The sequence below is a fragment of the Strongylocentrotus purpuratus genome, unplaced genomic scaffold, assembly GCF_000002235.5.
Source record: "Strongylocentrotus purpuratus isolate Spur 01 unplaced genomic scaffold, Spur_5.0 spur5_contig_821, whole genome shotgun sequence".
NCBI classification, from domain to species: domain Eukaryota; kingdom Metazoa; phylum Echinodermata; class Echinoidea; order Camarodonta; family Strongylocentrotidae; genus Strongylocentrotus; species Strongylocentrotus purpuratus.
Window position 1 is genome coordinate 186,002 of NW_022145526.1, and position 18,819 is coordinate 204,820.

The 18,819-nt window shown below is 36.9% G+C and overlaps 1 protein-coding gene across 1 annotated transcript; it reads right to left on the reverse strand.

Annotated features, from left to right (window-relative positions):
- Positions 1 to 10,614: 10,614 nt before the first annotated feature.
- LOC105437866 lies at positions 10,615 to 17,340 on the reverse strand. The gene is made up of 5 exons (XM_030980906.1): positions 17,167 to 17,340; positions 15,802 to 16,091; positions 12,824 to 14,532; positions 11,883 to 12,038; positions 10,615 to 10,683 (listed from the first exon to the last, which is right to left on the reverse strand). Exons 1-5 carry the CDS (start codon positions 17,256 to 17,258, stop codon positions 10,615 to 10,617), a joined length of 2,316 nt encoding a protein of 771 aa, XP_030836766.1. The 5' UTR covers positions 17,259 to 17,340.
- Positions 17,341 to 18,819: the final 1,479 nt, after the last annotated feature.

An 18,819-nucleotide genomic window follows, 5' to 3' on the forward strand; every position in this document is an offset into this window, starting at 1 on the left:
CTAAAGTACGCTATGTCATGAATATTCATCAGATATGTAGTATAGTATGACTAAATAAACCGTATTTATTTTCATCATTATCATAACGCTCACATTTATAGGATATGGCTGGTCTAGCTAGGTAAAAGAAAATTGCGGCCCTGCAAGCCCCTCCCCCCCCCCCCCAACTCAGTGTTATTAAGGGTACGCATATGCTTGTTCCCTCCCTTTGGATGCACCCCCTCTCTCAGGACTGCCAACATTTCTGACCCCCCCCCCCTTCGCTGCCTTTATGGGGACCCCCTAAATCCGGAAAACTGCTCAATGTACCCCATATCTATGATATTCAAGATATTTTATATAAACCCCTTTTTAAATTTCACAGGAGTCCATAAAGAGAGAAAGAAAAACAACCCCCTTTTTTAAATTTATCATGAATCCAGAGAGATAGAGAAAAAAAAAACCTTTTTAAAGAAAATCTTTGGGTAAAAAGTCCCCTTTTTTCTTTTACAATTCTTGGGCTGCAAAGTACCCCTAGCACTATCCCTCCCCCCCCCCCCCCGAGAAAATATTTTGTGGTGAATAAGCGGGGGGAGGGGGGGGGGGGGAGGTTAAGTTAATGAGCACTAATTTTTTGGGGGGCACAACTATAGGTTTTAAAGGTGTTTTTAATTTCTTTTTTTACCCAGGGGTGGGGGCCCGTGCCCCCTCCCCCTATGGCGGATTGTTCATAATAAATTCAGAATTATCATAGATGCATAGTGTCAATGCCTTAATGCTTTAATTATGCATGTTCATAGGCCTACGTAAAATCTGTAATGACTTGATTATATCACAACTATATGTAACACTCCTGACGACGGATAGTCAACCTGTTCGAAACGTCGAGCCACTCCCGCCACTCATCCTCTCCAAGCACTATAGTTCTCCTTAGAACTATAAGGTAAGAATGATAACCAACAGTCTTTTTCAAGACTACACCAACAGTCCTTTTCAGGACTACACACCCTCAAGAAAGATTACAGAGAGTCCTTTTCAGGACTCCTCAACCCTCCCTCTCTCTCACATGGTGCACCCGCAAGCCTACTGTATATATATATATATATATATGTATCAATTTTTAAAAATCCTCTGTCTCAGTTAAAGGGGCAGTCCACCCTGAAATTAAGTTGGAAAACTGAGAGAAACAGGTCAGTGAAGTTGGAGCAAATTCCGATTAAAAATAAGGAAGTTATTAATTTTTGAATTTGTGATCAATGAAACACAAATTGGCAACTCTGTGACGCATCATGCGAGCTCAACTCAGTGGTTAGTACTAAAAATATGAGAAATGTTCATTTTTCCTCAAGAAAAATGTCAATTATACATGCACCCTAAATATAATTATTGCATGTTTCTATAAACTTCCACGTACTGCAAGGAACAAATAAGGTATCTTCCGTCATTAATGAAGACGAACACGTGATTTTATGTAATATTATGCACAAAGCAAATGGAAGGAGAGCTTGCATGATACGTCGATCACAGAGTTGCGAATTTGTATTTGATTGATAGGGTACGTATAGAGAACTAGAATTACAATGACAATGGCAATGGCAATGAAATAACAATTTATTCTCATGTCACTCACATGGGGGTATTGGAGAATACTGTACAGTATACAACTCCAAACAAATTAATTTTAGTCGAAGAAAATATCACTAAAGACGATAGTGACCACAGTTAAAATTATGAAAATAATATTGACAAGAATAATAGAGAAAAATATTTATAATAATAATCATAATAATAATTAATGACAAAATAAATGGAAGCGATTGAAAAAGAAAGTTTCTATTTGAATTAATGAATTACCGAAATATTCTTGATCAATTTAATAATTTGATATAAGACAGAAGGAGAAACATGAAGATAATATTGAACTCGTAACATTCAATGTACACACATACTTAAATTAGTAATGGAAACAAAGCTTTTTTTTATTTTTTATCGAGGAACAATGTTGAATGTCACGTGACACCATGTCAGCTATAGGATACAAATACACCATCATCAAACTACAACAAACACATTCTAATGTCTCCCTTGTACATCTGACGTTGAAATATATAAGGCACTGCAACCTTTATTTCAGTAATTCATGATCATCCATATACAAAGAAAGACCTGTACAGTGCATTCTTTTGCATAATATAATTCAGAATAATTCACCGTTACTTACAGATCTGAGCGATTTAAATTGTCTATCATGAAAATCATATAGAGTGGATTATAAAAATGACATCACTTATTCAGAAGAGGATGGTGATCAAAAGGCAAGGTAACAGAATCAATGCTCATGAGAGTATTATGTACGTTTGCATCTTATAAGACAATCAGGAATGCCAACTTACTAAAAAATTATTCTTATTTACAAGGCAAGTATGTATGGCAAAGAAACGGGTTCAAAATATACATGTTATGATGTATAATACCAATGCATAATCATAAACATAATGATGCGAAGAAAAGCCTGGAATATGTATCATAGCAATTATTGAAATCCAGTACTGATTACAATCAGAATGAAAATGTGTCGTACAATTATAGCAGCATATTTATATGTACACTGGAGTGATGTAATAAATGGATCGATTTATTATGTAGTACTGGTCACTGGTGATTGTAGTTAAACATGTACAAACAATAATCAATTTCAAATTAAATATTAAACTGATAACTCAGGCATGTTACATTGACAAAAGAGACATGTATCTTAACATTATAGCAGCATGATTACATTTACACTGGAGTGTTATCAAGAAAATCCAGGAAAATATTTCCTCAGATGGATTTTAAAATCTAGAACTGAATGTAGTTATAAATTTACAAACAATAATACATCTCCAACAAACTGTTACACTGATAACTCAGACCCATGTTCACACATCATTACCAGACAAAGCTAGTTCTCAACTATCATATTGAGTATCAAGTTCGTTAATAACATAACTAGAGCAATATGGCTCTTAACATCTGGGTCATTCCTGGGAACTATTTCTACTTAAATATATTTTTATTGAACATGTGCAATGACATATTGATAAGATAATTTAAAATATTACGTTCTTCAACTCATAACTCACTCTGTGAAAGTTGGGTGGTATTTCATACATTGCATGCAAATTACCTAAAGCAAAGTGATTAAAGTCTACAATACACATATACTCTCTACATGCATTATATTAAAGCTGTCTAATGTATGATTGACACATTTCTTATTCATTTCAGGTTTATTTAACATGGGTTTCAATTTAACAAATGCTTTCAGGAAGAGCGCTGTGATAAAAAATGTGAGATCACTTCAAGCAGAAAAAGCGGACCGGCTGGCAGAATGTTATAGTAGAACACGGTCATAATTTTTTGTGTAGTCAGTTTTATAAAAGTTTGAGCTAACGCCCTTTTGCCGGCAGGCGACGAGATATAGTCTACACTTATTCTATATCATGACGATATTGTGTACTGAGAGTCTGGCAGACATTAATCAACAAACAGCACTGCCACTTGTATGTTGTGAAGTAACTAAATCTTCAATTGTAAGCGGTTAGTTGAAAATATATGTGGGAGTGTCGTGGTCGAGTGGTTTAAGACGCTTGACTTGGAGATGCGAAGGTCGAGGGTTTGAATCCCGACACGGCACAAATATCCTTTGGCAAGATATCAACCCGCACTTGCTACTCTCCACCCAGGTGTTAAATGGGTACCCGGTAGGATGCGACCGTCATTGTTAGTCAAACAGTTTTTGAGCGTCACGTAACGCCTGGCTGGAATGCTTCCCAGGGAGTGGAGATTGTGCACACATTGTGTGCAGGCAAGCACTGAATCCAATGACCGGGGTAATAGTTTACTTGTAAAGCGCTTAGAGACATTTGTATTTAAAAGCACCACTGTGTGAGTCAAAAAAATGTTTACACCTAGAAAATTGCTAATTATTTTAAAAATCATCTATGAACAGTAGATTAGTATACATATTATGAAAGAGTGTTTTATCCCAAATCATTTGGTATCATTTTTGTGTGGAATGTGTCCACGCTTGTATAAACAGGAGGCACATTGTTTGCGAGAGTGCAAAAATCGACTTGCGCCAGAGTGATGCCTACAGTATGTATTATGTTGAGATTAGCGGAGTGAGAGAATGGATTGAATGTATCGAATGAAACGCATTGCTATGCTTTTTGCAGAAGCAAAGTCACACACACACACACACACACATACGCACAAATGTTAATTGATGTTTGATATTCGATATTTGATATGTGTTGCATGATTAAATTTGTTAGAGATGTTATTTGGATCTGCAAAGACCAAATTATTACCCAAATCCCAAGTGTTTTATTCAAACATCACATAAGCAACTATGGCGCAAGTCAATTTTTGCACTCTCGCAAACAGAGCCTCCTGTTCATCCAAGCGTGAACACATACCACACAAAATGATACTAAAAGATTCGGGATAAAACACTCTTTCATAATATGTATACTAATTTACTGTTCATAGATGATTTTTAAAATAATTAGCAATTTTCTAGGTGTAAACTTTTTTTTGACTCACACTGTATATAAAAATTAAATATGATTATTATTATAGATAAAGCAATAGTTCTCTATATGTGGTCATTTCTGGTGATAAATCAAACAAATCATTTCAGAATTTATTTAATCATAATTATATGAAACAAATACAGTGCAAGTAATTACGTCCTACATTATAAGTGGTTAGTCGACATGATAGCATTAAGAGCTGGTAAAGTGGTTCACTCACTAGACTCAATCAAAGGGTTGAGGGTTCAAATCCCAGCTAGCCAAGCTCTAACATCCTTGACAAGGCATCAATCCACATTTACCACTCTCCACCCAGGTATAAATGGGCATCCGACATGCCAAAGCACTACATATTAGGCCGCCACCTAGGACCAGGGTAATAATGTTTCAGCGCCAGGAGTATCGTGGCACAACGGGGGTATGTACTATATCAGAGGCCATCATTATTATTATTATAACTACTAGTCCCTGGTATTGTCATGTTCAATCCACATGCATAATGCATGATCATAGCCAAGTCCAAATGGACCCCAATTATGAGTATTTTCAAAAACATTTGCCACACAACATGACCCCTTTCTGCATAAAACAGGTACACAATGGGCTCTTGATGCAACTCTGTTTTAGGCTTGAGTACACATTCACAAAACGTATCCAATATTTGCATCACTTTCTACATGGGCCTTTCACATCTATTAGAACATTGTGACAATATCATGTTCTCTTTCTTGTAAAATATATACACTAACACCAGATAGTGGACTGGACTCATCGAGGTGAAAAAGAAGAACATGGCCTTTTCAATAATATTCAAAAGTTTGCAAATATTGCTGAGAATTACCCATTTTTACCACAAATTTCTTGCTATTAGACCAGGACTCAAAACTAACAGGCTAGCCAGGACACATGGACAGCCAAAACTTTAAGTCCTGACCTTCAAAATTTCAAAGCATTTTCTTAGGACTAATGCATACAGAGTGTCAAAAGTTAAATCTGAACCTCTTTTCCAAAAATAAAAGTTAGCATTGAACCCTGTATCATACATGCACAAAGCAAGATGAAGTGTTACCACTGGGACACTGTCTTACTCTACCGATACCATAGCAACTAGACTTCATACTTTGATCGCTTCTCTGGAATTTCAGGATCATCCTGTGGAACTCTTGACTGAGTAGAAGGAGCTTGCCTCGTGTAAGGCCTACTCTGACTACTGCTACCTTCTCTGTGTGTCTGAGAGAATTGACATACAGCATCTGATGTATTGCCAACATGCTGTTGAGGGTGGTCTGATGAAGGTATTGTCCTTCTTGGCGAGTGTACATCACCCATGGGTTGGTGTTGAGGATGGTCTGATGGTGGTAATGTCCTTCTTGAAGAGTGTACATCACCCATCGGTTGCTGTTGAGGGTGGTCTGATGGTGGAATTGTCCTTCTTGGAGAGTGTACATCACCCATATGTTGGTGTTGAGGGTGGTCTGATGATGGTAATGTCCTTCTTGGAGAGTGTACACTACCCATATGTTGGTGTTGAGGGTGGTATGATGAACGTATTGTCCTTCTTGATGAGTGTACAGCACCCATGTGTTGGTGTTGAGGGTGGTATGATGAACGTATTGTCCTTCTTGATGAGTGTACAGCACCCATGTGTTGGTGTTGAGGGTGGTATGATGAACGTATTGTCCTTCTTGATGAGTGTACAGCACCCATGTGTTGGTGTTGAGGGTGGTATGATGAACGTATTGTCCTTCTTGAAGGGTGCACATCACCCATGGGTTGGTGTTGAGGGTGGTCTGATGGTGGAATTGTCCTTCTTGAAGAGTGCACATCACCCATGGGTTGGTGTTGAGGGTGGTCTGATGAACGTAATGTCCTTCTTGAAGGGTGCACATCACCCATGGGTTGGTGTTGACGGTGAGCTGATGGTGGAAATGTCCTTCTTGAAGAGTGTACATCACCCATGGGTTGCTGTTGAGGGTGGTCTGATGGTGGTAATGTCCTTCTTGGAGAGTGTACATCAGTGGTTATACTGATGTTGGCGAAGTCAGCAATTCCGCGTGATCTGAGCCATTCAGGACTGATATCATCTAAGTCACACGAGCTGTAAAGGAAACAGATTTTTTGTTATTATCTGTTTGAAAGATAAGAAATAAACAATTGACTACTATTGGTATTATTGAAAGTACCAGTCTCAAGAAACATTTTGATCAGTAAATGAAGATGAAAAAACTAGACTACAGTGTAAAAAAATTATCAAGAACACACACACAAAAAAGGGACACACATAAATCTACAAATTTAAGGTTGAAAGCACTTTACAGTAGGGAATTTGTTCAATAAAGATGTTACTGAATATTTTGTGTTGTCGGACAAGAACTCTTAAATTGTTTTAAGCTACACAGTATAACTTCATTGCATGCTCCCTGATGTGGAATATATCAGCATTGTATCTTTTCTTAGTATTCCATTAGAGGCTCTTTATATTGTTTCTGAATCACACTACTCATGGAAAGTCTACATGCTGTTATCTGATATTTTCTTAAATCACATATAGGCCTACTGTACTAACTTTAGCATATCTGAGAGGGTGTGAAGAAATGAGTTCAAGTCATCTTGAGCAACTCCATTGCACCTGAAGTTTCCCTTTCTAATCTGAGGAAAACAATCCTGTAACATATAACAACAACATTACTTTTAAACAGTTACAAGTGGATCTATTTCATTCAGGCATATAATCTATTTTCTTAGGGACTATGCACCTAAGAGCTACAGTAACATCTCATAAACAAAAGGAGTATGGATAATTTAAAAGAGCTAGAGTAAGACAAATTTTGCACAAGAGATTTACCAAAATTTCAAAAAATGAATGGATCCAATACATACCGGTAGTGCAATTTCATGAAATACTTAAATATTAATCATAGTGGCAGTTTTACTGTTGTAGTACAGGTAGAAGTATTCACTATAGCAGTAGTAATTTAATTATAATACTGAAATCAAGTATAAAAAACTACCTGTTAGGACAAATCTTTCTATTTTTTCTCATACTATATTAGTGGATCAGAGAACAACTACAGAGAACAGAACAATTCTATATGCATTCTTTGTAGGGCTTCCAACGTGTTTGCATTAATAAGTCCTACTCCTACAAGCGCTGAAATTAATAATATGCATAAATATATATTTGCTATTAACGGTAATGTTTTTAAGGTATTCATAACTCTGGATTTCATGTGCACAAGACCGAGTCAGGAAGATTCTTGCTATGGTTCAGTTTGGTAAATTGAAGCCTTTATTAAAATTGGCTCTAACAAAACTATATGACATATTTTTCATATCAATGAAACTTGGAAAAGGTTGGATTTTGACTATTGATCAAAAACAATGTCAATCTTATACACACCTTTATGGATGATGCTGTTTCTCTCAATGTAATGAAGAACGCCTTATTGGAATAAATTCTAAGTACCAGGTGAGTCAAGTTTGGCATATAACACAGTGCTTCTGCTAGGTGATGATACGCGGCTGGTGTGGGACACTCGCCAACACGAATCTCGAGAGTCTTGACCTGCGTTCATGATGAATATAGTTAAGTAACTCATCTACACATACATTCATTTTATTTACAAATTTCTCCCTATATTTTTACATTTCATTCAAATTCCATTCATTACATAGTTGTATTCATAAAAAACATTCTCAGCAAAAATTATTGAAGAGATTTTCTTTTCATATTCAATTATTGTCTATTGAAAAATAGAACACACTAACGGTTACAAGGAGAGGATGATTTAGTAAGAGTGATTTAAAAAAAACTCTATATGTACTCTTTATAGGACTTCCAACCTGTTTGCATTGATAGGTCCTACTCCTACTAATACTGAAATTAATAATACGCATAAATATAAATACCCAGACATATATGTTTGCTATTAATGTGTTTAAGGTATTCATAACTCTGGATTTCAAGTGCACAAGACCCCTAAAGTCAAAATGTTTCTTGCTATGGTACAATTTGGTATATTCAAGCCTTTATTAAAATTGGCTCTCGGAAAACTCTATGACAAATTTTAAAAATCAATCAAACTTGGCAAAGGTCAGAAATTGATGATTGATACAAAATAATGTCCATCTTATCAACACTTAAACTTCAACTGAATCTCCACATGCAAGGTTTTTAATCCAATTCAATTCAATTCATTTGGCATGAATTTCTTTTACAAATCATAAATACAAAATATATAACAGGCCAGATCCTCTAAGAAGCAATTTGTGTTTGGTAAATGAGTAAATGAGTAAACACAATATCAAATTAAATTGCAAAAGAAATACAAATTACAGGGTATATATATTTTTAGAAGAGGAAAAAAGAGAGCAAACATTTTCTACAGCAGTTATTGACCATGTATATGCACACCCACAGTCACACACAACCATATACGAGCAATACAGAAAATGGAAGAGGTGGGAATGAGAAAGGGAAGACGTGGGAATTTTCAACTCCCAACTAGTACTCAGAGCAACCTTAAAATGGTTAGAATATTTCTGGCCACGTGAAGAGCTCTCAACCTATCAAAAACCAATAAATTTGTAATGCAGGATATAATTTTTGATATTCTATAGTTTAAAGTTTGGGTTAATATCAATGAAACCAATTCGGCATCAGGAAATCTTCAACCTATCTTCTACATTAATTCAAGCGTTTCAAATATTTATGTCTAACTGATCATAAACATCCTTAATCTGGAAGTGCCTTGTTTAAGTTGGATACAAGAATTCACAAAATCACTTCGGTGTTTGAGAAGATCCATGTCAGTAGTGTGCCCGTGAACACAATCATTCAGACTTGATTCCGTGGACACAATCATTCGCAGGTGTTACAGATACAGTGGACAGATTCGACAGAATCGCTCGCTGGTTTGATTCCGTGGACAAAATCACTTGCAGTTTGAATACTTTGAAATGATTCCATGGACAAAATCTCTCACGGGTTGATTCCGGGGACACAATCACTATGTGAGATTGATTTTGTGACAAAATCAATTGGAGTGATTTTGTGTCACATGTTATATAATGCCCCACTGCACATAGTTGACGTTCTTTGAAAAGAAGCAACATTCACACACGTATCATTTTGATGCCTCTCCCAAACAACAGCCAGTAGCACATTTAGGTTGAAAAAATTGGGGGGGGGGGGGGGGGGAGTCCCAAGTCATAAGGATTATGAAAATTCTTTTCTTGCAAATGCGAATGTGACTGACACTAAAAGGCAAGAATCACTCTCCTTTCTTATTTCTTTCCATTGGATGTAGCCTTAAATGAGCTTTTGTGTTTTATCTAAAAATTAGTATATTATTATTATCTACCCAATGTTATACTACATGTGCTTTCATCTTTTTCTCATCCATGAAGCTCCACTTCTAGTTATAATCGTAAGGTAAATCATTTCTAATATTTTTTCCCTCAAAACTTACTTGAATGAAATAACTCTAAACAACATATATCTATCATATTAAAGGGGAGGAAGTCCACCCCGATATTAAGTTGGTTTGGTGGAAACAGAAAAATAAGAAAAACATGTTAGTGAAAGTTTGAGCAAAAACCGATATAAAATAAGAAAATTATTAATATGTGTTCAATAAAAGACAAATTGGCAACTCTTTGACCCTGTATTACAAATAAGTTTTTCTTGCAACCCTAGTATGAAACAAATCTATTCCGTAATCAATAACTTAGAATATGAATGTTTATAACAAATTTCCAGCATACTGAGAAAATTGTAGAGGAGCTCACAAGATACATCACAGTGTTGCAAATATGTGTTCAACTGATGTCAACATCAAAAATTCATAACTTTCGTATCTTTAATCGGATATTGCTCAAACTGTCACTAATTTTTTTTTCCCTCTAAAACCCACTAAATATCAGGGTAGACTTTCTGTCTAAGTACATAATTATGTTGTGATCTTCCTACATGTGAGTTTCTTTTAGGGCATTGAAGTTATAAAGCATACACTGTTTACATAGTACTCCCCGCCCACCCTCTAGGTTTCCACGGTTAGTATTCACACTTAAAGGCTTTTGTTAACACTGCTGCCGCCTTAGTGAAAAGACCATTGATATCCTTCTGTCAAAAGAACCAGCATATATGAGACATTTAAAAGAATTTAAGAAAATTAAAATGTAGAATAGGAAAGGGAAGAGATGGTAATGGGAGTGTCGTGGTCGAGTGGTTTAAGGCGCTTGACTGGAGATGCGAAGGTCGAGGGTTCGAATGCCTTCACGGCTGTCATGAAAGGAAATTTGTCCAGACGAGAAGGGAAATGTACTTCTCAAAGGTCAGTTAGAGGTAGCCAAGCGTAGGATGCATTATTGCATCCATTTGCATTTAAGACACACAGTATATGGGGTTTTGGCTATACATGCTTTTGGGTTGGCTATTGAATGTAAATATAAATAGAAATAGCTTGCATATCTAGGAGGTTTTGAATGTTAAGGACCTGGCAAAGATAGGGTAAAGGGAAGTTGCTTTAGAATAATGAGCAGAACCCTTCCAGTCAGTGCTACAATGTAGACGTTTAATGCACGAGGTATTTTTTTTAGTAAGGCAGCAGAAACATTTTCTTCAGAGAGATCTTCAGGTACGTCGGGGCGAGATGCAAGCCCAAGCTGCCATGTTTTAGATTGGACACTCGTCAATAAGGAGCTCGGCCTACCTGCACAGACATAGTAAGAGAGAAGCTATCAAGTCGACTGGGATTTCTACGCAGTCTAGAGACTGGCAAAGCGATCAGGAGCTGGGAGGAACTCACAAGATGGAAGCTGCCCTGTACTAAAGTTATGTTCTAGTAAATTGATTATGTTCTGTTGATTTTTGATCGATTTGTAGGCTGAAGATTAAAATTTCATTGTACCTTTATACAATTGTGCTCTGTCCGGTTTCTGATAAGGTAGCAGTTTAAATAATTCTAAAAAAGTCACTCACGTGACAACGGCACTAATATCATTTGGCAAGATATTAACCTACACTTGCTACTCTCCACCCAGGTGTTAAAATGGGTACCCGGTAGGATGCGACCGTCATTGTTGGTCAAAACAGTTTGAGCGTCAAGTAAATCCTGGCTGGAATGCTCCCCAGGAGTGGAGGTTGTGCACAGTGTGTGCGGGCAAGCACTGAATCCAATGACCGTGGTAATAGTACATGTATATCTGTAAAGCGCTTAGAGATGTCCGAGTTGTATTAAGCGCTATATAAAAGCTGAATATTATTATTATTATTAAATAAAACACTCATACATACATCACAATTGTGGATGAACTGCTCACCTTTGATTCTTTTCCCTTCTTTGCAAGTGTTGCAAAAAAACAATGATGGAATGCACCTTGAAGAGAAACTTCCTTCAAGGATGGCATGGAGCATATCATCTCTCCCACATCAAGTGACATAGTAGGTCCACAATCTCTGTTAATATAGAGTTTAACCTGGATAAAATGACAAAGTGATAACTGATGGGATGCATAATATAGACATTTACTTGGATGTTAGTCATACATGCCTAGCCTACATGAGCAGTTGCCCTGGATGTGCTGCTAGAACTACAGAGAGTAAGAGGGGAAAGGAGATAAATAAAGGTACAGGCTGTAGAACTATTGCCATGACATTTCAGATCAAATTCCTATTTTTGCGACCATAGGAATATCTTATCTTTTAATAATTCTGTAACGTATTTCCTCAGATTATGAAACAAAAATCTTGGATTTAGCTCATGCTGCAGTCATAAGTATAAAATTTTAGGTCAGTCAGGAATCCCACGACTTTTACAAGCCGATCACCTGTCTGATTTATCAAGATATTTATGATTAGAAATTGGAATTTCATTCTTTGTTTTCCTAATCTTTTCAGATATTTTAGGGTTAGACCTCCTTTATGAACCCTTCATAATTATACTGTTGTACGGTAAGAAAATTGCAAAAGACATAAAAGTAAAAACTTGTACAACACTGGATGAACTAATTTTGTTTATTAAAGGGATCCGGTAACTTTGTCTTAGATCCTTTAGAAATAATCCTTGATTTAGCTCATGCTGCAATGATAATTATAAACCTTTAGGTCAGTCAGGAACCCCATGACTTTTACAAGCCGATCGCCTGTCTGATTATCAAGATATTAATGAATGATTGGAATTACAAACACTGGTAACATGTAGGACCATGTATCTCAGATTTAACATTGTTAAACGATCCCTTTAAACTATGATCAAACTCACCACATGTGGAACAATGAATGCAAACCCAGCTACAGTGTGTGCTGTCATTTTTTCAGATATGCTCAGCACAATCTCCTCTGATGAAACCCTGTCCTTCACCAAGGCTGCTACATCAGGGTCCAGACTCTCAAAGGCTACATCAGCAATGAAAGGTAACTCTTTATCCATGTCCAAAAAATGCCTGTTCACTCCCTGAAGCATAGAGTTCATTATATGGGTTGCAATACTTTTGTTCTGTGACAGAGTGAAGTACAGGAGATACCTAAACTCCTCCTTCCTTCGCGGATATACTTGCTCAATCAGCCTGTTGAATTTATTACGATCTGATTTATACAGGGAAGCAAGATGGACTCCAGCCATGTACTCCTGAAACAGTTTGTGAGGGAAGAAGACTGTCAATTGCACATGAGAATGCCTCTCATGTGGTTCCATGTCAGCAGTGATTCTGTCCTCCTGAGACAAAATCCCGACCCGACAGGCAGTGTCCTTGGATTCTGGGCATATTTTGAAATCATCTTCACCAAAAACCAAAGTATTTTCTAGCAGACCATTGAGGGCCTGTTTGGCAATTGGTACAAGGTCCTTATCAATTTTTTTCAAAAGGGCAATAAGTGGGGGGCTGTCTACTCTCTTCACCTCTTTCTGAGCATAGTGTTCTTTTAGAAAGGCAATCATTTCTTTGAATATCTGAGAAAAAGTTTTCAGTGATTTCATTTCCTTTAGTTTTTGCTTGTCAAGTTCTTTCCACATAAGACACAACATGGCCACATATATAGGATAATGGGCCATGTTTTCAGATAGGACATCATTCTCACTGATGAATTGGATAAGCTGATTTGCTTTATCTTTATTCTTTGGAAAGTATTTGTGAATGTAAACTGACAAATTCTCTCTGTTGAAACCCTCAACATGAATGAATGTGTAGAGCCTCGTTAGATCACCATCTGATCTAATCTCTACTGATCTCCATGGACGAGTGGTCACCAAGACTGAGCAAGAGGCAAGTTGATCCGAACAAAGAATATCTACAAGTCCAATATCATCAGTCTCAGATGAGCTTCCACATGCCTCTGAGGAGGTGACACTTGGCCTTGTTGGCTGCACTTGCATTTGATCAGTAGGCTGTGATCCGCAAGGTTCTGTCTTCATGATTTTGCCACTGACTTCGTCTAGCCCATCAAATGCAATGAATACCTTGTCAGGATTTGACCGGATATACTCAGTAATCTGATAAACCGTTGCTGGATTGTTTTGGGCCAAATAAGACTTTGCAATCTGGCCAATAGTGTGTTGCTTAAATTCCCGTAGAGGAACAATCAAGACCCACACAAAGTAACTGGAATGCCTCCCTTCAATCCAGTCCCAGGCAATCTTAGCACAGAGTGTAGTTTTTCCAGCCCCTGCCTCTCCCTGAACCATGATCCGCTTGGGGAACTCTCCATTAACTTTGAGATCAAAGATATCATTGTAATCTAGCAATCGCTTCCCTGTCCCATGTTCTTCTTGTAAGACGAGATTAGTATGCAAGTCTTCAAACTGCACAATGGAAGTAGGATTGAGAGGATCAGCTCTGATCTTACAGACAGTTGACCTGTACTTGAACTTGAAATCATTTGCACACCGCTCAACCAGTTCAGGAGAAAGTGGTTTGGTCTGAGATTCAGCTGAAGGAGGTTTGGTCTGTGATTCGAGCAGTCTTGGTGGCCCTCCTAAAAATACATAGATAATCCATATTCACAAGATTACACATAAATATATCTTGATACATCTGAAAGGATTGTTAGGCCAGAGACTGATAGTGTGACCTATGACTAGGAGCATGTACTCAAAGACAAAAGTCCTACAAGATTGTCTGATTTGATATGACTTCATTCAATGTTAAGGGCATTTAAAATCTGAGTAATTTGTGTATGATATGTACTTGTAGATGAATATCACTGGAATAATCTTTCCTAGGACATTTCAGCAATGCAGAGTTTCCCTGACAATCACACATTTTATTTTGGGAAAAAACAAGACAAATATACGACTGCATCTCCAGTATGCCTCTGCCTAAATTCAGTTAAGATCAGGGCCTGAATCGATCTTTAAATATCACAATAAGAATATATATAAATACATGTAAATTGAATTCTGCGATCACTCAAATTACTTGTACTTTATATTGGTGTCCAGAAAATATCTAGAATTAACAAAGATAAATTAGAAAATTATAAAAACATGCATGGGGCCTGATCAAATTTGACACTACTGTAAACTGTGGCAAATGTATAAAACACAGAGCACTCACTATCTTAAAGGTAATACAAAGTTTTGGGAAATTTTGAAAAATGGGTGGATAGTGAATCTTTACAATTTTGATATATTTGGATGCCCCTGTGGATGTATTATAAGCACTAAAAAAATTAGCCCCTAAAACACTTCTATTTTTGAGAAAAATTGAATATACAAATTTACCGGTGCTCCCGGTAAATTTTGATAAATTTCAAACAGCGCTTATGGCCGTACAATGGTAGCTGCGACCCTGAAAATCTCAGAATATGTAGTTGTGATATATAATTTCCAAACGGGAATAGCTAATCGGTCGATTTTAGTCAAGAAACATTGTTTCATAGCTAAATTAATATCTTGACCTTGAGAGGGAGCTATATTACAACATAAAGAGTTTATTATTTATAATTTCATAACTTTAGACTCGATTCCAACCGCGACAACGATCAATGAATATTGTAGGAAGGCATATGCTTCCAATATGTTAATTTGAACCAACTTCATGACCCTATACCAAATCTTTGTAATACCTTTAATGGTAAAAACTGACTTCACTTTTATGAATGTTTTTTTCATAAAGAGTTATGATTGATCTTACGTTTGATCAATACACGATAAGCCATAGACTTATGCTCAATATCAACCTTACGATCAATCAAAAGGCTTTATACATGGCACTGGTGTAGCAAGAATTAGTATCTGCTTACCTGTGCTGTTTGGAATTGGAGATCCACTGAGTAATCCGTCTGATAGGCCACCCAAGTCAATCTCTCGTAGTTTGTCTGCCAAAAGCTGTCGTTTGTCCGAGTGTGGAGGTTGCTGCTTGACATTCCATTTCATAAAGATATCCAGTAACGCATTGGTGTAGTTCTTCAAATTCTCAGCCAGGATTGCCTGTAGTTGAGCATAGGAGAACCCTAGAGATATCCCTACAGCGTTGTAGTAAGATGGAGCGATATCTTGGGCCAGCTTCAGGAACTCCATTTCACTGACAGTACTGTAAAATTAAAAACAAATCAATTGGGTGTAATGGTATATTAGTTAGAGAGCATCCTATTGGCTAAGAAGCTATCATGTGACATGTGACACCCAACAATTTGTATTATGTGCTCGAGCATGCTATATAACAACATGGGAATATAAGAATATATTGCCTGTAATATTAACATATGAAACATATTTCCCCAAATTGCAGGTGGGGGCGGTATTGTTCTGGGTAATAACTGCCCCAAAAGATGTTAAAATATATTGTATAAATGTTTCCTTCCTTGCTGCGTGAAGATCAATGCAAAGCTTTCTGTTTGCCCTCTTGAACTCGATACTTAATAATTAAACCATGTACCTTCATATCAGACTTCACTAAAATCCTTCAAACATAACTAAAGTTATTGAACGGAAACCAAATTTGTTACGGAAGGACAGAAGTACGGACGAACGGCAGCGTTATTTTCATTCTGTGGATGTTAGTGTGGAGTATCATAGAAAGAATCATCCTTGAAAAAGATGGGTCTTCAAATGCCCTCAAATAATTTGTTGTGGACCACACTTTCATGCTACTTTTTTGTGTAGTCCTATATACACATTTCTGTGTCCAGTGCATGTGACTTTTAGCAAGACTGGACAAAATAATAATTTTGACGACTCCAAACCCAAACAGTACACACCAATACTTTTGCGCTAGATGCATGATCAAACTTTTGAATCACTTCAACAATGTTTCTTTTGCAATGCAATCGCGTGACCAGAACTTAACTTTATTGTTCAAACCAAAAGGTTACTATATGGGCTTACTTCAAGCCAACGCGTCATCACTTCAGGGCGGGTGCTCTCGTTACCCGGCTTTTTGTGAAAACATGGGGGGGGGGGGGTAATGTTTGTGAAATAAACCCCATTTATTTACAAATGGTCTGGTCCAATTTACCCACACTTTGTGAAAACCCTGCGTGAAATCTACTAAAGATCGCATCCTGAACGTGCATCTTCACATGATCTTTTGTTTCACGAAATGTTGTGTAAGGCAACCACACGACTGGACGCGATGAATTGAAAAATGCCAGTATAATTATGCATACCTTTCTGCAGTGTTAGGACCTGGATTGGTTTCAACGTCACCAGATCTCATCAAGAGGATCAGGAGTAGATAGAGAAGGCAGAATCCATCCATGGTGTAAGATGTCTTTCTCACTTGAATGACAGAAATGTAGTTCTCTGGAAAATGGTGATGACATGGGAAACAATACCTGAAAACAATAATCACAAATATCTACATTAAGTTCGCTATGTCCATTTCATAATAGTGAAACATTTTGAGGGCTTTCTGAGGCCCATCCTTGGAGGAATGGCTGGGACCTGCCTTCAGTATAATTGTGGTCATATATATCAATGAATGCTGTATTTGGGCAGATAACAATGATTTTTTGATTTTTGTTTGTAGTTGTCAATCAGGGTGCATGAGTTTCTTTCACAACGCAAAGTGAAAGTCATCATGTCATCTAGAGCTGTAGTTTGTTCTTTAAAGCCCCAATGCACTACTTGCGCCCTCTATATACATGTAGCAATCAATGCCTAAGCAGTACCCATTGATCCCCCATCATCCCCTTTTTCTTATGTTTATTGAGAGCTGATTTGGTGAGATAACCAGCTGTCAGTGACCATGCAGGGAGGTCTAATCCCTCCTGGCCAAACTAGTGCAGTGGGGCTTAAGTAGTATACATTTCTAATAAGGTCACCGAGCAGATCATAGTTAATTATTTTCCAAGAAGCGTGGCAAAAGACCCACAGGAGATGAGTATCTTTGACAAGCCATAACTTAACAAATCAATTTCCAATTTAAATCATCTTTAACCCCTAGATTTTTCTTATCAAGAGCTTTACATTGATGTAGTTTGACCATATTTGAAGAAGAAAAAAAATTGGAGGAACATTGACTTACTGATTGAGCTCTCATTCTCTTATAATTGGTATGACCTAAGCAAGTTTTCAGTTAACGAATGGAAACCAGATTCGCATATTTAATGACCTTTGATCTACATACTCCGAAATTGAACTTAGCCTGTATTTTGATATCATGTACCTTCATATCAAATTTCATTAAAATCTGTCAATCATTACTGAAGTTATCGATCGGAAACCAAATTTGTTACCAGCGGACGGACGGACGGACGCACAGACGCACGGACGGACGCACGCACAGACGCACGGATGGCAGCGTTACTTTATCCCCTCCGACTTCGTCGGCGAGGTTTTACATGGTTTTTGAACGGCATCCAATAAATACGAGATTGGCTAACTCAATGAGTGTTGTCCTTCGCAAGCCTATAAACATTGACATTTTCAAGAATAGTCTACATTACGCAGGCGGCAAAGTATGTAATAACTTACCCTCTAATCTACAAAATGCACAATCCATAAACTGTTTTAAAAACATGTATAAGAAAACCTATTTCAGCAAATTATGAATAATATCATCGTTGTTTCTGCTCTTTTTGCTTTAAGTTAAATTTGGTACTTCATGATATAAGTTTATTTTGTAGTGTGATAGAGTTTTGATCTTAAATAGATTAGTTGATCATTTGATTCCATTATTGTGTTTTTATATATCTAATTTAATTAAATATCATGTAATTTTGACTTGGTTTTTACTCAAGATTATGGTCACTAAATATTGTTATCATGACTTCATTAGTACATGTATTTTAACAATTATCATTATATATGTATGATTA

Bases quoted from the DNA above. Each gene is read 5' to 3' on its own strand.
- LOC105437866 (XM_030980906.1), bottom strand. From the start codon at position 17,258: ATGGATGGATTCTGCCTTCTCTATCTACTCCTGATCCTCTTGATGAGA. The intron at 14,533-15,801 runs GTAAGCAGATAC...ATGTATTTTTAG, and splicing joins TCCAATTCCAAACAGCACAG to GAGGGCCACCAAGACTGCTC. The intron at 10,684-11,882 runs GTGAGCAGTTCA...TTCTTTTGACAG, and splicing joins AGAAGGGAAAAGAATCAAAG to AAGGATATCAATGGTCTTTT.